At 35.3% G+C, this 21,158-nt stretch overlaps 1 protein-coding gene across 1 annotated transcript in view; it reads left to right on the top strand.

Annotated features, from left to right (window-relative positions):
- The first annotated feature begins 4,316 nt into the window (after positions 1-4,316).
- LOC139696427 (uncharacterized) overlaps positions 4,317-21,158 on the top strand; it is a 55,364-nt gene continuing 38,522 nt past the window's right edge. Inside the window, exons 1-6 of the mRNA XM_071595189.1 lie at positions 4,317-4,647; positions 4,790-4,946; positions 5,459-6,730; positions 9,027-9,143; positions 10,033-10,179; positions 12,050-12,255. Of these exons, the coding sequence (XP_071451290.1) occupies positions 4,839-4,946; positions 5,459-6,730; positions 9,027-9,143; positions 10,033-10,179; positions 12,050-12,255 (1,850 nt within the window). The 5' untranslated portion in view covers positions 4,317-4,647; positions 4,790-4,838. The remainder of the gene's footprint in view (positions 4,648-4,789; positions 4,947-5,458; positions 6,731-9,026; positions 9,144-10,032; positions 10,180-12,049; positions 12,256-21,158) is intronic.

Raw genomic sequence — 21,158 nt, 5'->3', positions numbered from 1 at the left:
TGACTGGTAAACTAATGTGTGATTATCAGAAAAACTATCTGATTTGAAGTATTGCCTTCCAACTTTCATTCCTATCTCCAGTTCTTCCTATGCCTCTCAAACCAGTCGTCAATATCTGCGAATGAATTATTTATCCTTTATACTGCTATAATAAGAAATTGCAAAAATGTGTCTTGGCATGATATAAAAACACTTGGATGCTTCAAAAAGTCAAAATCTCCATTGTTGGACTGCCCAAACTCCCAAGTGATCTCGTGAAATATATGGAAAAATTTGCTCATTCAAATTTAGCAGTGCCCAATAGGTTAAATTGGGGATAGAAGTTGGTAAAATTGGTAGTAGAAATCCATGAAAGAATTGATTTATATTCTTGAAATCTAGGGAGTCGGAAACCATTGAAGTGCTGCCCCCTCTCTCCAGATCAATCACACCACAAAGAGTGCAACTATTTTTGCTGTACAACCATTTTGTTCTGAAATCCAGGCAGCATGGAATGTAAGAAGGTCCTCTCTCCACTCTATGCGAGCTCCCTCTTTTGATGGTGCGTAGATTCCATTGATTTGCCACTCCAAATTCCACCAGAGGCCCATTCCACCAGGATTAGTTGTGGGTAGTTTTTCTTGATTTTTAATGACCAAATTATCCTTCTTACTAGGGACTTAACCTGATGTACAGACTACAATGGCCATGTTACCAGATTCACCACGAGAATAATAATGACCAAGTGATAACACTTTTCAACTAGACATTGATTTATTACATGACTGATGTATTACACCACAACCAGGTCATCCACCACCAATCTCCAGGTCATTATTATGTTCGAATTCCACCATATCATGCCGTAAACTATGCCATTCACCCTGAGGATGTTCAATCCACATTTATGTACCCTTATTTATTTTATTTTCTGATGATCCTCATACTTTTTGTTCCTTTCTTTTTTGCCAAGGTCATCATTACCATGCTCCTCGTCTATACATTACACTCTCCAATATATTTTATTAGATGTATAAATTCCTTTATTTCATCGTGATCTGCAGTATTTGCCATCTTATAACATTTTCATGCTTTATTAGCTCCCTTCAGTTTTTTTCCTAATTCCCATTCCTGATTATTCCCACATCTGCCATCACTAGAGCACATTTGCACCCCATCTAATCCTAATTCTCCTTTCTTTGCATTCATAAACTTCTCCTCTACCATTATATAATCAATATGCTGCTTTCAGCTAGATTTGTGTTTGTCTAGCGCTTTCCATGTTAGTAACATTCATTATGTTTCCTCTGCAAAACAAAATCATTCATTTTCCTCTCTCATTCTTCATTACCAGTCCCTGTTGGCAAACTACTCCATTAACCCTGTCTGCTCCAATAACAGCATTTCAGTCTCCCATGGCAATGCTGTAACATCTCTGACCTTTTTTGTCTGATGAGTTATCAGTTCTTACATATACTCCTACTTTAGTATAGTATTTGAAATGTATTGTATGTTGTATACATTGTGTTTTAGTTATTAATTAACTAGGCAACTATTGTATTGTGTTGTTATATATTAGTATAAGATATCATATGCATTAATTTTATTGTTATTTATGTATAATATGTGTAATTTATCAGTAAGTTTAATATTGTAAATGTGTGGCAAGTGATTATGTGGTAGAAGAGACTTCATAGTCTCAATCTGGTCCCAAAATAAAGACTGTATTCATGGTCTCCAGTTGGCACATATACTTTGGTAATTATCAAATTTTAGGAGATATGTTTGCAGCATAATTGCTATCGTTCTGTCACTACCTTAGTGATCTTCTTCCTCACTATCACACCCACTGCTTTTCTTCCTCTCCTGTTTACACTAAAATAAAACGTAGCATCCTCACAATCCATTTCACCTTGATCTTCACACCTAGTTCCTCTTCTTCCTACCATGCCCAATTTTTTTATCTTCTCTCTGCTCAGATTTCCCAGTTATTCATTATTTATTGAACTCCTCAACATTCTAGGTTCCTATTTTCACCATCTTCAGACACTGTTTTATTTGCATACTGTCGCCCTTGGAGTGCCAAATGGGCAAGTGTTTTATCTCTGAACTTTTTGGCATTGACTATCCATTCTCTTTCTCATTTTGTATGTTCATATGGGATGTTTCATTCTTTCCTACCATCCTGATGCTAATAAAGATGGGCACTAGTCAGTCTAGAGTCCTTTTCACCTCACTTGACTGAAATGCAAACCATTACCCTGGTTTTTACTTTTCCATGCCTCTCTCTTAACAGGCTCTTATCCTTATCATATCTTCCTTCTTGTTTGTAGCCTATATAAACTACCCGCAGCATGCGTATATCTTTTTGATTGATTGTGAGCTGCATTTTATCTTTTCTATTGCCTCTTCAGTGTACACACATATAAAGGGTGGCAATCCTGCCTTGGTCCTTTATTTTGACTTCTTGTCAGCCTTCACTTCATACAATCACTGCTCAAAATACAAGGAGTCACCAGTCATCTATTATGCCAATATCTGTGGAGATATAAGGGAATATGTTACCACAAGGGTAAGATTTCTCCAAAGCAAATTCTGGCATCTCATTCAAGTGGGGCATGCCCTGTTATCACTAACAATACAGTGATGACCAAATGACTCCTGGAGTAAGGGGTTCAAAAATCTAAGTGCCCATTGCCTCCATGTACGGTAGGTGTGTATATGTCGGGAAGGGGCACTATGTATACTCAATGTTATTTGAATTATGGTTTGGAGTTATGGGGCCATTCCCCATGTGTTAAACAAATTTTGCTACCACAAAAGAGAGCTATTCGCCCCCTTGCTAAAATACCATCTCATGATTCCTGCAAACCTTTTTTTATTAGGTCTGGACTCATGACTATTTAGTTTATATATCTTTAAGGCTCTGAGTCATGTGAAAGTTAACCTAGAAACTTACCAATTAAGATCTCACATTCATAACTACACCACCAGAGCTAAAGCGAATCTAAATACTACTTATTGTAGATTATCATCAGCTTACAACAATTTCATAATGTGAACATACAACTGTATAACAATCTGCCTACTTAGTTGAAATTAGACTGTATCCAGAGTTTCAAGAATAGGGTATAAAACTGGTTACTTGCTCTCCCACTTTACTCATTTGATGAATTATTATGTGACAATCTTCATCACGATTAAGAACTTATGTTTATCTATTAAGTAATATTTATAATGACGACATTCAATATGGTTGTAGCATTTTTCCAAATGAATGAAGTATTATTATTATTATTGACCTTGAGGTGGGAAATTGCCTCCAAAACGAAGGAACGTCTCAAAGAGTTGGTTTAGGATGCCGAGGGCATTGGAAAACGACTGCGTGAAAGATTTGTCATGGTAAACATTCAAGTATACTGGAAGGCACTAAGTTGTCGCGTAGGCGGGAATAGTCCATCTAGGATAAATTGGGGGGCGATAGGTTATACTAACGAGTCGGAGAGACATACATGGCCAGCAGTCTGGATATGAAAGCATAGAGGGAATGGGAAGGTCAGGGAGTCTGGTTTAATCTCCCCCAATAGTTGAGTCAATAGTATTTGCATTGCTTGTGTAGCAACAAAATTTCCCCCCTCTATGGGCAGAATTCATAACTTCTAGAACCATATTCTGCTGTGTATGGCGCCTTGAACGCCCAATGAAGACGGGCACACCTTCTCACTCATCCGGGGAATGAAAATGTGGGCGAGATATAATCCAAGGCAATAAAAATGGGTTAGAAATATAACGTACAAACAGAAGAGACATGGGGAAGAATAAAAAATGAAAATCACCTGATCACTAGAGAGAGAAATTGGTTACTTTGTATGTAATAGAGCAAAGAAACTTGGGAGACGATATATCCAAGAAAATGGAAGAAAGACGATAATACAATATAAGAATGATAGAGAAAAGAGATGATATTGAAGTTCAAAAAATGACGATACACTACATAAAGGAAATGCACATTAGAAAACAGAAAATATAGATGACCTTGTCATTGAATAATTCAAATGTCTAAAAGAAGAAATAACAGCAATGTGTGATGAAATGATGGCGCTGTAGCTAATTGCAATTGAAAATTACAAGGTATACCAGCTTGATTTCGAGAACGAAGCCTAAGTCATGCTTTAACGTCTGATTATGATTATTATAAATATTATTGAAACAATAAAGTACCGATAATGATACTTTTGAAATATCGATACGCAACTTAAAGGAGCGTTTATCGCATAACAACATCGTTTGTTTCCGTAAGTGGTTCGAGTCTAGTACGCTAGGCGGCTACAGTCGTTTTCTCAGGTGTGCGAGTTTGTTGTGTGTGGTGAAATGAAATGGTGAAGTAATCGTATCCTTAAAAGGCATCATATTCCTTCAAAATAAGTCAGATGTGGTGTCAGTTAAGGAATTCTCTCTTCTTCTTACGCGTTCCCAGCGTTCTTTCTGCTCTGTCGTCCCGATCTTTCTCAGCAAAATGGTGAAATAACTTGAGAGACGTTTTTCGTATCAAACGCTCCCCGAGCATCAAGTCGCGGCTGAATGTTTCTTTGCAATATAATGAGTAAAGCTCTATATATAAAAGACTCATTGCATGAGATGCAGGAATCATCGTTTGTATAATGAATTGTAAGCAATATGCGATATCAGTAGCTTATTTTTTAATTAATTTGCCGTATGGTGATCGCTTATTGAAACTTCATTTGGACAATTTTTTTCAAATGCGAATTATATTTTATTTCCCTGTTCCGGCGTCATGTTTTTTTTCCAGTGAACGCTTTTTAATTAGTTGATCGAGTTTCCTGTGAATCAATTTTAAAATGTCTCAACAAATTAACGGTGTGGTCGGTGGTGATGCCCATAAAGGTACTACTAAGGAAGATAAGTCATTTGAGTTGGAGATAAATAAAATACCTCTTTCTGCCGTTGTAAGTATTACTGATGTGGAAAGACGTAGTATTTACCCAAAAATCAAAATCTTTTCTTATTCAGACTTATAGTTACATCCACAATTTCAAATTAATATGTATAACATGTTGATTTTTCATTATTTAAGAATTATGAGTATTGAATTCCTTTGTCAATGATTGAATCGGCATTTAAGGTATAAGTTGATGCGGTTTTATGTATATCAGGCTTGATTAATCGGATGAGTTGGACACGTTATTGAAATTATTTTCGTGTCTCTAGATATTATCAGAATTTTAGTAAAATGAATTGGTCCTTGTCATAGCGTTTTTTGTGTACAGGCCATACATGAAGAATCTTATCTTCAAGCATGGGTTGAGTGTTGAAATCCTACCTCTCATGATGCAAAAGACGGCGTTCCGCTGCGAGAACAAAGATGATGATAAATTAATTATTAATAAATGTTGACTCCTGATAGAATATTTCTCCTGCGGAGGTGGATATTAATATCATTATCATATTTTAATTTCAGGGCAATGTGTGTTCCACCGCAGAAATGGCATCGGGAGAAGATACCGGTAGAGAGAGGCATGGCAGCGAAGCTGAAGTATGTGTGAAGTTGGAGATATGTGGAGGTGGTCGAAGTCACGGTTCTGAAGTTTCCGACGACAGTGGGGCATTGGTGAAGAACGAAAATGATTTAGACATCGAACATGAGGGTAAAATTAAATCCCGTGCAAATGTAGCTGAATGTGCAGACGTGATGAGTGCAAGAGGTGTAAACGCCAGCCTCGGTGCTGACGTTGGTGGCAATAATGTGATAGAACCGTTTTCTGATGGAAATTTCGATCGTGAGTGTAGTGGGGACTCGGAGCGTGCCAACGTTTACGGGACACCTTTATCTGGTTTAGTGCAATCTGGTAGGAAGAGGTCTGTAGGAAGACCCAAAGGAAAAAGAGGTGCTGGAAGAGGCAACTTATCTTTCGAGCATTATCAAAGCGAAGATGCTAACTCTCCTGGTGGTTTTGACTTTAGGGGCACTGATGTTGGAACACCCCTTCACGGTGAATCGGGTCGAGGCGAAAAAAGGAAAAGGGGGAGGCCGAGAGGAAGTAGGGCTAGTGGTCGCATTGCTAACTCATTCGAGGGCAAATATTTAGACGATGTCTACAGCGGTGCGTCCGATTCCGGTGACACTGAAGCAACAGGGTCGAACTTGAGTGACTCGGGGCTTGGGGGCGGTGTCACCAGTCCACATCCAGTTGCAATCATCAAGGTGGCGCGTGGGGCCTTGCGTCCAGGGTGCAAAAGCTACCGTGGCCGAGCCGCAAGTATGGGAAGGGGCTTTAGAGCAAGTTATGGTGGTGATACGGCGTCCACGTGGGATGTCGACACAGGCGTGGTTCCGATGGAATACGAAAGTGCCTTAAGTCCAACTTCGGGAGCAGAAGTTTTGGGCAAGAGACGACTAAGTCTCCCGGATCACTTGACCCCATCTCCCAGGTCCAAGGTGGGTCGTGGGTCAAGAGGTAGATCAAGAGGGCGGCCCAGAGGTAGGCGGCCTCGGCCTTCCTACGATCATGATTTTTCTATTGACAATGACTCGTCCGACCCTGGAACCCCAGGATTAGATTCACCTGCCATAGGTACACCCGACGTAGAATCTCCGGAGGGATTGAGTGCAAGGACTGAAAGCGATCCAGACACCCCAATTTCTCCTGGCAAATCCCGTCGTGGGAGAGGCAGAGGGTCGCGTGGTGGCCGGGGCTCCTCGGGAACCCCATCCGGAAGCAAGACGCCTGAGGCAAGTGACTTTTCATATGAAGTGTAATGACATTTCATATATGACACTTTGAAACTCTGTAAATACGACAAGACTTTGGGAATTTCTAGCAAGCTATCATTTCATTCAAGAGTGCTGATCACTATGAGCTAATAACTTGCATTTTCTCAACACGAATTGACATCTTCCAAATTTGTCTGCTTATTAGCCTTTCATTGCAAGTTAATTATTGCTCTGTTTTAAGGTAATGCTATCTTTATTAATCTTGAAGTATAGATGAAAAGAGAGAGATAGAGGGAAAAGCTGAGAACATTCAAAAGTAGCTGAAGTACTTACTCCATTGTATAGTCATGGGTATGTCAATGTCTATGTTGCATAATGAAAGCTTGATAGTTTTGGTGGAAGAGTACCATGCTTAATGATAAATTTCACATATTGAATTAGGTAGAAATAGCTTTTAGAATGTTAAATGAAAAGCAAAAGTGCTTAATGAACAATAGCCCATCTGAAGTTCATCAGCAAAACCCATACATTGCAGCTTTGAATTCCTTGGTTTGACCCTAAGTCATTAGGTTTTTGACTTCCAGTAGTGCTTTGGACCAGTGAGGAGGAGGCACATTTAAAAAAAATTGTTTAAATAGTGCACTTCCTACGTCGATGCCTGGCAGATGTAACTGCCAAGTTTTTGCGTAGACCTGTTTATACATTATGAAATCTGTAACAATTTGGTTGAATTGTCAATGAATTCATTGAGTTTTCTCCATATTCTTTCTTAGTGCCTTTACTATCATCTTCAGGGTATCGATAACATATTGAACGTACTAAATACTGGAGTAGTAACTGTAATCAGAAGTAATGGACCTGACCACTAGTGTATGTACCAGGTGCAAGGAGTGGAAAGAGGAGAGGATTTGGTTTTATGTGGATGTCAAAGGGTTTAAGGAAAGAGATGAAGGTCACAGCCATCTTTTCATGGCAAGGCCACCTCTGTCAATTTATTCCTCCTTATCCCTTTAATCTATTGATGGCTGTTCAAGTTTTACTTGAATTGTTGTCTGTCTACTATTGAGCTTCTAATGAGGAATATGAATACCTTTCAAACTGTGTCAAGCATGAGGGAAAGAATTGTAGTTTGCTTTATTAATTGTTGTTACCATTATTGTAGCTTTCTTCCTGGTACTGTGAAAAAAGTTATAATTGTTCAATTTATGAAATTTGTCTGCTTGCCTTTCCAATGTAATTTATGCCAATGGAGGAAATAATATGAGTGAAATACTTAATAAAGTGACTCTAACAGGAGGACAATAGTAATCTCATTTCTTTATTTAAAAATTGACCCAAGGACACACAAGTTGACATTTTTATTGAATTGTTAACAAAATGAACGAGTGAAATATAGTAAATAATCATAAAATGAATTTACATGGATAGAATGTAGTGAAAAATATTAACGTGGCCAAGAAAACATTTATTTCAACAAAACTCATAGCAGGAACAACACAAACAACATAAGTTCATTCATCAACTACAAGTTATACGGTGGTGATAAGAGCAGAAGCCTGAGGATGAGAAAGATGAAATATCTATTTTAGGAGTAGGAATGAGTGAATTAAAGGTCTGTGGGAGATGATATGTGAGAGATCTCCTAGTCTCTGCCAAACGACATTGAGGAAGGTGAAGTAGTCAGCTGTTTTGTTTTATGAGATGGGGTGTGAAGAGAGACAAAGTAAAGGAGTTCATGAGACCTGTAGTAGTCATTCAGGATCAAGTGGAGAAAATTTAATCCACTGATAAAAAAATCTTTGTTGCTGAGGAGCAATCCCAAATTTGGAGAATAGCTCACTCTTGGTGAGATTTCAGGGGGAGGGTGTACATTATATTTGTATTAATATTATATTCTTATCAAAATGTTGTTATATGATGAAGCCCGTAGAATTTGTTTACAGAGAAATGAGTGACTCATCTCAAGTCATATGATTTGATCTCTTTATTAAATGAAAGACTCTCCATTCTCGGGATGTCACCGCGTAGGCTGTTTTTCTGACAACAGGCCCGTTTTGCCCGTGTTTCAACAGGCGTCTTAAGGTCGAAGTGCCGGGACGTTGTTTTGGTGACAAACAACTTACGCGGTGACATACCGAGAATGGAGAGTCTTTAATCAGAATGCTGCAAAAATCTACGATCCCTCTTTATTAAATGCTTATTCTGATCTGTTGGCAATCACTAAAATATGTATTATATTTGTACTATATTTAATGTTATTGCTTGGGAAATCAGCTACCAATGGTTAATCTTTATCTTTTACATTTTTCTACAGGACAAAATCATCACCTGTGGAGTATGTAAGGAGTCCATGACACAAACCATGTTTGCGTATCACAGGTTGAGGGTACATAATTGCTGTGCTTGGCGTGAAGGGATTGATTCTCCATTAGTAAGTATTTTTCTTATACATTCATGTTAATTCATGTTGTGGTATTGTATTGCTTTGATTTTCGTTGAAGTTGTAGGGCCTGACCATTTTTTTTAGAACTATATAAATTGGTCCTTACATTTCAATTACCATTTTAAGTAAAACTTTTCAAATATAAGTTAACATAGAATTCTGGAACTGTTTGTTTTCTTAAGCCATTTCAATTTAGGGAGCTGATGTGAAACCAGTGAATTTAATGTTTATTGTTAAGGTAACAGTTGTAAGGAAGTAAGTTCAGTTTGAGTTGTAATGTGGTAACAAAATACATTGGTCATAATACTAAGTCAATATCTACCACTGTTACCCAAAGCTCATTTAGTCTTTTGTAACTTTTCTATCATGTAGTATTGTAAACAAATAGTTGGTAACAAACAGTATGGGTTACATTTACGTAAGTAGCATACATTTCTCACACTGATAATGAACATGCAGCATTTTCATTTCAGTTGACTAATTCATTTGGTATGTCAAACTAACAGACGTCTAAGAAACTGTGGGGATATGGGGATGAAGTTTGTTTTTTTCCTTTTTGCTGCCATTATGTAAAAACTAAACTAATCAATAATCAACTTAACAAGTTAAAAAAATCTTTTAGTGTAAAATAATAAATGTGAATTTTTGGAGATTGATAATGTTTTTATTATTTTTTTAAATTTTCTTGTGATGTTTTGGCAGTTTTATATTTATTTGTTTAATGTTCTTTTTCACTATTCTATTGTAGCTGTTCTAATGTCCACTGTTCAGTATTATGTGTGTGTCTCATTCTTATGATCTCAGAATTATGGAACATTGTTGCTTTAGTTATTATGTTGTGATTATTAATCCCCTTGTTTAATTGGTATGATTTCAGGATCTCACTAATGATAAAGTCATTAAGCCACTTTTGAAGCAGGCCCTCCAAAAAAGGAAGCAGTTGACCTGTGAGAAGTGTGGGATTACCAGATCAAGCCTTGTTGGATTTGAAAGCCACCTTACATTTTGTGCAAAATCAGAAGGGGTGAGTATTTGAAATGCTAAATTGTAAATTCTCTTTTTTTTGTAATTGCAGATGATTTATTATGCAAAGAAGTTCAGCAAAAATCTCAAAATTAATTCATATATTTCTCTGTGTGTGTGTTTATGTGTATGCATATATTAAATATAACCTTGAGAGTTAGGGAAGGAGGAAAAATATGTTAAACACATGTTATTATGTTTTACCAATTAAACATCTCATAGGATAAAAAAATTAAAGAATATAAACAGTGAGGGTGTGCAAAGCAGTATTTTGTAATTATAAAATAAATTGAATATTAAATGATTCTGAGTTGATAAATTGAATCGGCCAATTTATCCCATTCATGCATTATTTGAAATAATTAATAGCTGACCAGTTGTGACAACATGCTTCAGGGAAGGGCTATTGAAGAAGTATATAGAGTAAACCCTTGGAAATCTGTGTGTGGATTATCCATTTTGTGGATTACTCTTGCAATTCTCTCTTTCCAGCACGTAAAAATTTTAATGAAAATACAATCGTGGAGATAATTAATAGGTTTAAACTTAGATATAATTTTTAAAAAATGCACAAGTTTGAAATATCTGACCACTCGTATACATTTTGAATTTGATGAAAAATCAAAAGCTGCCAATAGTATTCAGTGTTTGAATTAATTATTTTTGTGCTAGCTGTAATTTCCCATTATCATTTATCTCACATTCATAAGCCCTGAAAATTCCAAATTCTCCATTAAGGTGGGCTAAAACATAGATTTGCTAATGCAACAAAAAGGCATCACCTATCTACTCGGCATAATTTTAAAGTGATATCATATTATGATATGAACCTGTATCAGTAATCCTTGGTCAATATTTGTTCTTTTCCAATCATTTTGTTTTGCTAAGAAATTGATTTAGCTTTCTGGTTATATATGCTGCTAGTCACTTGTTGATAGTTCTGTGTACTTGTAAAACTATGATTCCAGCCTTATGAAAGAGTTGGTTCTTCATGTTTTTTGATTATCCGTACATTCGAATCTTGGTACTTAATCATGGTAAAGGCAATAATTTTAAATCATGCAACAACAATAAAGTAAGTGACGTCAGATTGCTAGAAGTGTAAATTAGTGGCATAACTCAATTTGCTAAAGAACTTTATTAATGCAAACCATTTACTCAGTGAAAAAGCTCGTTCCTGAATCTCATGTTATTACATGTTTCCAATCAATGACTAATTATGAATATGCCTAAATGGAAAGAAATTGTATGATTTACTTCGTTTAATTTTTCTCAAATTGGGAATCATTTACTATATGATTTTGTCTATTTAATGTCTGATTTGGGATAAATCCTAATTCCTACGTTCCTATTAACCATCCATATTAATGTATGGAGTAGTGAACATTCAATGTAGAAATTTAAATATTTTTGACAAAGAGGAAGGAATTTTTTAATGTTATAATAAATAAGAGCACTTAATCTAGATCAGTTGGAAGAGTTAAACTATTCTGTAGGTGCTTTGGACTGAGATGGTCATAGTAGAGTAGGACAAATGAGGAAGAATTGCATAAGGCAAAGAAGTTTTGACAAGAAAGGAGTAGCCTAGATTCAAGATTTTAGATTTAGGGAAAACTTTAATTTTTCCATAGGTTTTTTTAAGCATGCTTGAAAACAATGGATACTGCTTGGCGTTTTACCCCCTTACATTCCTCAATAATAGCTTGGGTTGGCAAATGTATGCTTTTTTAAAAGGCACAGAAGAAAAAACGAAAAAATTTGTCAGAGATAATTATTTTCTCAAGTAGAGGTAAATACCGTAATCATGGTGACCTGAAACTGCCTTCCTCAGTCAATATGGAAATGGTTTACAATGGATGGTTCAATTCTAGGAAAGGGACGCACTGATGGAGACCTGCCCTGTCTGTTCTCGTCGTATGATGCCTTCGAGCCTTAAAGTTCACATGGGTGTCCATCGTCAAGAGGAGAAGTCAAAGCAGTCACTGGGGAATTTAGATGGCTCACTGGAGAACCCTTTTGATCCTGGCGAGGGTAGCTCGACAAGCACTGGAAAAATTAAGAGGGCAGCAGCCAATCGGTACGCTCTACCTTATTATTTTTATGACTCAGATGGATCTGACACACTGTAACGACAATTAACTCCTTGATGTTCTGTGCAATGTTCGTGCACAGATACAATGAGCAACATTTTCCCGATGATCAATAATTTTTGTAAGCATTTTTTTTTAACAATGTGTAATGTGTTAGTCAAGGAAGATTTGTTCTTTCCAAGTCAGGTGGTCAGTTGAAATGTTGGTGAATGAAATAATTAGGTTGTCTCTACCTAATTATTTCATTCACTATGTTGGTAATACAGTCTGAAAGGTGTTGTAATCTCAAATCGTGCTTTTTTACTTGGATATATTTGGATGGGTTTTTTCCCACATGGAGACAGAATTTATTTTTGTAGTTCCCACAGGTGACCACAGAAAATTTATATGCCCGCCACGTAAATACAAGTCTTCCCCCTTGTCAAGAGTTCATGTTAATTTTGTAAAATTGTAATCAACGAAAGTTCATATCAGATTGGTCCATATTTTTCAGACTCTTTTAAGCATTGCTGCACATGTATATTTGGAGGAGTGAGGAAATTTGTCACACATCTGTTAGTCAATCAAAACCAAAAGTTTAGTTATTTTGCATGCTTCTGCAAATATGCCTTTTATGATATGGTTATGAAATGTGTTTACAAAAGGTTTATGTAATTTTCTTTTATTTTGTGAAGCATTCTCACAGATATGCTTTGGGTGAATTTCATTATAATTTTTTTTTCTTATAGCGGTGGTTGTAGAACTGCTGAAAATATCTTGTTATAAGAAAGGAAGATGTTAACCCATTATATTTTTCCTCTTTTAGGATATTTGATTACAGTTTTCTACAAAAGTCATTTCTTGTTCATGGAATTTTTTAAACTATGTACTACATACATCTTCAGTACTCATGTATGTTGATAATTACCGTTGTCGTATGTTGAAGACATGCTCTAAATAACAGATAAAGCATCTGTAGAAAACGGTAATCCTTTTTAACATTGATGGTTTCCAACACACTGCACTCAAATGCCAGCTGTATAAATTACTTTGATTGCAATATTTTCTTCAATTGCATCACTTTGAATTTATTACTGATTTTCTTATGGAAACTGATCGATTAAACTAGCACATTTGTCAGCAGGTCATTGTGTTTTAATTGGTGCAAGATTTAGGTATTGTTTAAACTGGGTGCAAATCAGACTATGCACATGCTAGTGGAACAAATGCACAGCTTCTCTGAAGATTGGCTGTTGCTCACCAGACCAGATACTTTAGTTTTAAATAATGTCAATTTTTAGGCATTTGGTTAGCTATCATCTATACTATGTGTTAGACATAACCTTAAGGAACAATCAGTATTTGAAATTAAAATCTTTCCATGGAAAATGAGTCTTACTGTTGAAAGAAATGCCTTGTTTGAAATGGTGACTAAAGACCTTTTTAACCGGTATTTCTAATACTTTTTTAACATTTGAATAAGATCTAAAATCTTTAGTTCTCATTTCATTACTGTATGATTCATGCATTGAAACAGCAGTTTTAACATGTTTTTAAATTTGTCAAGTTTTTATTTAGCCATCAGTAAAATGTATGCTTTGTTCAGAAATTTTTTCTTGGCATTGCTTTCCATTTGTTAGTTTCTGACATGATGGATATCCGAATGGGAGGTGAAGTCCAGTGGGTATAGCTTTGAACTACTAACTGGAGGGCCAGGGTAAACTTCCTGGGGATTCCTCTGGGCACCCTCAACTTGACCCGAGCTGTGTAATTTTTCGGGTGCCAGATCTTTCTGGGAAAAACTATAGGCGGCACAGGGAAAGAAACTGACCCTGCCCCTTACCCCGATCTGTGAAATACACATGCTGTTGGGATTAGTGCTGGTTGAGCTCAACCCTCACTTAAAAAAACAAACCCTCAGGTTGATAACTCTGGTTTGGTTTGGCATGGATATCTGACGATGCACTGCAATTAATTTTTCCAATGCCTTCAATAGTATTTTATTGGTTTGTATGAATGATCCAATTTTGTGTTCATTCAAATTTTTATCATTTTACTTCCAATTGTTGTAAGTTGAGACTGTTATTAATATGTGATTTTTGTCATTTTTAAGACAATCAAGGCATCCTAACCATTTAATTGTGAACATTTTGATATGCTAAAGTGATGTCACTAACCATACAAGAAACACTGGCTTCCTTGAAATGCTGTGCTTGAATTTTATAAGATAATGATGGTATTTTAAGCAGTCTTACCATGAGGATGTGTATTTTTTCAATTTGATGGACAATGTTAGCCAGATGCCAGTTTTGCTTGAGGTAGGAGAAAACATTCGAATAGTACAAAGATTTTAACCAGATAAATATTCTATGTTGTGCCTAAAGTACTAGTTTCTTGACTTTTTTTGTTATTATCCTTTTTACAGATTTTTAGAGATTATTGCCTTGAAATATACATGGTGTTTTTAGATTCTGTTCTTTCATTTAGAGTTTAAAATTTCATGAAACTTGTTAAAATTTATTTTTATATGAATACATCTGTTCAACGTTAATACCAAGGTGTGAGAAAGTCATGTTCTTAATAATGTAAATGATGCTGATAGTAGATGTTGCATCTCAGTTATCAAAACTAGTATTTGTTACTTGCTCAGATTATGTGAGTGTTTGCTACATTACTTGGACAGTATAATATGAAAAACGATAATAAAAGTGCTGTTGCAGGACTTCACTTTTTGTATTTTATTTCTCTCTACCTGCTCGTTCAAATCATTTGACATATAAGCCCATGAAAATGCACGGAATGAATTTGTTTCGATGAGTTAGTCGTTTTGGGAAAGCACTTGATTGCTGATGTCATGTGCATAATGAACACTGTTGGGTGATATTGGCTAGGATAAGGCGAGTTAATATGAGAAAGATTGTTGGGAGAGAAAGATAAATAAAGTCACACTCACTCCCTCTTGGCAGTATTCTATTCAAGGGATAGTGTGCCACGTTTAAATATGTTTATGTATTTTCAAATGACCACCAACTAGGGAAGAGAGATAAATACTCAATTGTCCCAACGACACCAAAAATTGAACCTGGGTCTTCAGTGTGGGAAGTCTGTGAACATGAACCACTTTGTCAGTCCAATCCAATGACTTAGTTTCTTATATGGTACTCAAATGTATGGATTTTTTTTTCATGAGGACGTGGTCTCATTTAGTATTTTTGGTTGTGATCTCATTGTTCAGCAGCTGCCCGCTATTGTACCTATGAAAAAACTTTGAGTAAAAAATTATATGGTTCCCAGAACCAATAATTGATGTACCATTTCCATGAGGGATGGTCACTAGTACGATTCGTCACCCTCTCATTAAATCGCCGTGTTTGTGTACTAGATTATATTATGTTAAATTTTATTTTTTATGTTGTAGAATTACATAATGAATTTATTTATAGCTGAGCTGATCAGTCTGCTTCCTCCAGTTTTGTGGAGTTTTTTTGGAGATTTTTAGCATAGTAATTATATGAATTTGGTATATTATTATGTTGGCTTTTGATATTTAAAAGTATAATTCATGTTCATGGATTTATAAAATGTGACATCAGGGAATGGGCACCATTGATGTAAATTCGTCTCCCACTCATTGATTGGTATTTTTTTTAAATTTATATCGAAATATAGTGAATGAGTTTCACACTTTCCAGTTCTATGTAAAATATGTCACTTAAAGCCTGTGTGCATAATGGTAATAAAATATGAATGCACTGTTTTTAGGCTAGTGTGCATTAAAAATAGCATTTTTGAAGTGCAATCATCTTCAGTGATTTTATTGTTGTATGAAAACTTAAAAAGAATTTTCTTTCAAATTTTGGTAAGTTAATTTTATTTGTTTGTTGATAAATATCTACCATTAGGTATAGCTTGTAAGTTGAAGCATTAGTACAATGAATTTTAGTAGTGATTTAGGTAATGAATTAGGATTGGAGACTTGTTAGAATTAACTTTTTTCAAAGGTATTTTTCATTTTGTTCAAGTATGTCATCCAATATATAGCTCCACTGCATTGACTTGAAAATTTATATGGAGAAGGATGGAATTTCCTGCAGTACAATGCCTCAATTTATGTGGTAGCTATAATTTTTTCTCATACAACAATCCTTTGAGATGTGACTATATAATGAAGAATTTGGAATTCCTTATGATCAAATGTTTCAAAAAAGTAAACTTTAATGGTTAATAAAACCTTTCAATTAAATAAAGATTTTAAAGTATAAAAGTAAGTGAATACATCAATTTAGAAATTGAAAAATCAATTGCCCTGACCAGGATTTGAACCTGGATCCCTTGATGTCCGGCCGAGTGTTTTGCCAGTTAAGCTACCTAGATATCCTCTGGCACTCTTAAATTTTAAAGTCTTATCCTTTCAGTTACAAAAATATATGAATTCACAGGTAACTTTTGGTTATGGATATAGTGTTGTTTAAAGTGTATTTGTGTTTATATAGGTTCATACATCTGAATGCCATTTTGTATTTAGCATTTCTGTATTTCCATAACAGTTCAGTCAGATTGGACTTTGGTGTCAGGGAGTCTGATAGTATGTTAAAATTAAAGGTATTAAAAATAACAGAATCTCTAGATTTTACTCAGAACATCTGCTCTTTTGCATGTGTAAATGCTAAACTTATGATGATGAAAAATGAGAAGGTGCTCTTATAAAAATATGGGTTCAATTCACATTCTTCCAATATTTTTATTTCATTTTAAACACACCAGCCATTAAGTTTGTAATAAATAATTGCTAAACTTTTCAAATTTTTAAAGACAAAAGAGTCAGTCATTGATTTGCTTGACTTTTTTAAGACTATGAAGCTTTCTTTTCTCAGATATTGGCTTTAAACCCCTTCCTTGGTTATAAAAACAAAGGAAGTACAGTTATCCCCTGAGATAGTTGTTCCAAAAAATTGCTTCCGTCTTCTTATTCTAATTAGGGGTTTTTGTGAAAAGGGAATTTTCATTAATTTAGCTGTCATAGTTATTGTTGCACTCCTTGTCAATATGTTTATTTTGGGATCACTATAAAGATCTAAGACATCTGTTCATGCGAGGAAGCATTCAAAAGTGTGACAAGGAAAATCTGATAATGGTTTTCAGAGTTCAATTTTCTTGCTAAATCGACCTGCACTTGAGCAGTTGGGAACATGAATTTTCATATATTGATTGTCTTGAAAGATTATAATCGTTGCGTAGGTAAATAATTTCTTGGTAATTTAAAAAAATACTACCAAAAACACTTATTTGAAAACTTGGTTGGATTGAACAGGTATTCCATTTTTTAAAAACTATGTGAAAGGGAAGGCAACTTGGAAAAATTGCATAGACCAATTGAAGAGGGATGCCAAATGAAAGATCTTTCAAGGCAATAGGGAGTTAGCATTAGGATAGAATGGGTCTGCAGTTGACTAGTATTCAGTTTGGAATACTGATGAGCATCCATCTCCAGTACATTCATTGTTTTGTATATTTCTTAATCAGTTAAATGGAAGTTAGTTTGATTGTCCGATTTCCTGGATAAGCAGTACAGGAACTATGAAAACATTTTTGCATATCTACATCGACAAGAGTTCCTCAGTTGATTGATGACATTTCTTCTCTGGACCATTTAAAATGCAAAATGACCCTTTTGACAACATTTCTGGATGGTATTCAGTCTGTGCAGGATTCGATCAAGAGGTATTTTCCTTGTGTGCTGGAAATGAAGTGCCTTAATTTGTTGAGCATTCAACATATGCATTATCAAAGCCTTATTTTATTTGTAGTAATACACCCATGAGTCAACCATTTCCCCACATTTAAATTCTACTTTTTGCATTAATATAAGTGATGATTAATGTAAGCGAAATGTAAGTCATTCTCTGGTGAAGGTGATGGTCTTTATGGATGGATGTTTTAGGTGTGTGGGTTGTGTGTGTGTGGTAGGTCATTTGAGCTGTTTAATTTTTATAGGGTGACGAATATTGAGATTCCAGGGAAAAAAATTCAACCCTTTGTCCTGACATGCGATTTGCACTCACTGAGGAGCTTAGTGAGATTATAGGTGAACTCCTAACCATTTCTTTAAAAAAAATCAATACAGGTTGATTGATGTGGTGGTTAAAGCCAGCTACCAAGTATTTTTACATTTTTTATATCATGACAATTATTTTTCTAACTTGATTGGGAATATGTTTTGATAGGATGCAGACATTTTGAGTTTGCGTTATTGGTTGAAGAAATTGTCTGAAAGTATAGTTAGTTGCGGCAATATGACAGTAATCTGTCTCGTCTTCATTCCACGGCACCTATTTGAAAAAAATCACCATTTCAGTTACCATGAAGCAGTTTTTCGTAATTAAATTGGATCTGTAGGTCCAAGAACTTTTAGAGCAATGTGTCAGAAGATATCTGAAGACATGCTTGATACAAAATGTTTGAGAAGAAATGAAGAGTTCAGCACAAGAAAAAGGCCCAGAAGGGTCCGCAACTGCCATAAGGTCTACAACAGCTGATGAATCCTTGAAGAGCTTATGTATTCTTAAATAGCTTTCATACCCACTAGGAAGCCCCCTCGGTAACATGGGTTGTCTAGATGGAAATATTGGACTGAGATCATTAAGTGCTAATAAGAATATGCATTATGTTCCCTGATGCAGCCATATTTCATTTTAGGGAAAAATAAAAATTTCTTCTATAGAAATCATCAAAGATTGCCAGGGTAATGAGACTTGTTGCCCTCTTGTTTGGTGAGGTTTATTATCTTTTCCAAAATGGCTTATGGCTGGGAATGTTGAAAGTCTTTTTATCTACAGCTTTGCCTAAAACTACGTATACCTTAAAAGTCTGCTGCATTGCCTGGCTTAAGGATGCCAGTCTTATTTTATGTAAATATAGGGAATGAAAGAATTTGTCTGATGAAGTTTTTGAGAAAAATCAAGGAGAAGGACACAAGGTTGTTCTTGTGCTATGGGATGTTGTGAATTTAAAATGGAGCAGTGTGATGGTGATTTGGAGAAAGAGAATTGTGTTTTTGACTCTTTACATGTATCAGCATAGGAGTCATATCTTTCAGTCTATATGATTCTTTTGGTATCTAAAGTAAATGTGCATGCCTTGTATCTTTTTAGGAGTCTTACCTGGCTTGTTCCATTTTAAATGGGAATTATTCCATTCTGGTTCGTCCTATTATTTTATTTTAATAGTAATATTTGTTAAATAAAGCATAATTTCATGGAACTTAACTAATCCATAAAAGACACAGCTTATAATGGGTCGCACCTGGTCATTTGTACTTTGTGTGGCGTAACTAATGCAAATAATACTTATCATATACTGTTTCCTTATGCTCGCATACTGTCTCTCTAACCAAGTCAGTTGGCTCTGTCTAATACCCGATTTTAATACATATCCTTCTTCCATAATCTCCTTTCAGCTTGATACTTTTCCTTGTGTTTCTACAACAGTTGTAAGCAGTCCAAAAAGTAGGATTTTGGTAGATTATCAAAATAGCCATCTGTGTTGGAAAGGAGCTGGTTCAATGTGAATCATTTTCTTCCAAGTTATTTTTTCAAGGCTGGAAAAAAGTTACTAGGATCCAATTGCTGAATTTTGGATTTTGTAATAACTCAAAATTTAATTCCGCCTTTTTCAATGCAATAATTTCAGAGGGTAGAAATCATTTACCTTGAGAAAAGCATATTAGTGTATAATTCCGTCATGAAGTTACTGTTGCGGCATCTCCCGCAGTTTTTTGGAATTTAATTCCGTAATTTTCACCATTGAAAGAATTGAAGAGAATATTTTTCTTTAATGACTGAGGATTTTTTTCTTGATCTCTTCGCTCAACAGCAATGCATAACACTCTCCATTTATTGTTTGTCCTTTTTGCCTGAGCAGTGTAGATGATTTTACATGCATCCCAAAATACCATGACCATCACCTTGTCTGCTGGTTTTACTGTCTTCGCCTTCTTTGGAGTCAGATTACCATTAGAAACCCTCTGTTTCAACTATTCATTAGTCTCTGGAGTATAGTTGTGTATCCATGTTTTGTCCACAGTTATGTATTGATGCAGAAACTCTTCAGAATTGCAATGGAAAAGTACCAAACAGCCTCTGAATGGACCACATGGTTGTGTTTATTATCCACTGAGAGCAAATGGGGCACTCATCTTGCTGAGATTTTTTCACGCCCAATTTTTTATGCAAAACTGAAAAAACCATAACGTATGATATGCCTGTTGCCTTAACTCAGCAAATTTTGATTTTACAATAATTTTGGTTGTAACTGTTGTAAACACAGGAACAGATGTGCCATGAACTTCATCCAATTTGGCATTGATCTATTTTTGAATTAAGCCTTATGAATAGTTCTTTAATCACCACATGAAATTAATTTTTTCATATTTTTCTAAATAAACAAAAGCATGTGGCTTCAATTGTCTATGAAAATTTAACCATGTGATGGATATAGCTAAAACTTGAACAGTAATCTAGTGGAAGATAAGGCTTACTGAAAGCAAACCTCTTGAGTTTTTTAAGGAGTAATTGAACGACCCTCATAATCAGTCGCTTATTCACTCGAATTCATAACTACACAATCTTAAAAGATTCCGTCCTGCCCTCTCTTTCCAGTAAGACTTCACCAAACTACAGTTTATTTGTGCCCTCATTGGTTAATAATTATTTCCAGTTCCATCAAATTGATTGTTCTGGTCTCCTAGTTTGCCACAAAACACACAGTTCATCACACCTAATGGGATATATTATGTGCAATTAAAAGATTGAACTTTAGGATTGTCCCTTGGATGCTTAAAAATTATATTAATATTTTTCAAAAGAAATTTTCACTTGGCAGATGTTATAAACATAATATATACTTCTAATAC

Source organism: Hetaerina americana, unplaced genomic scaffold (genome assembly GCF_022747635.1).
Source record: "Hetaerina americana unplaced genomic scaffold, ioHetAmer1.1.p SCAF_7, whole genome shotgun sequence".
In the NCBI taxonomy this organism is placed as follows: Eukaryota; Metazoa; Arthropoda; class Insecta; order Odonata; family Calopterygidae; genus Hetaerina; species Hetaerina americana.
The sequence above is the reverse complement of the archived record's forward strand: the minus strand, read 5'-3'. Positions and strand labels throughout refer to the sequence as shown.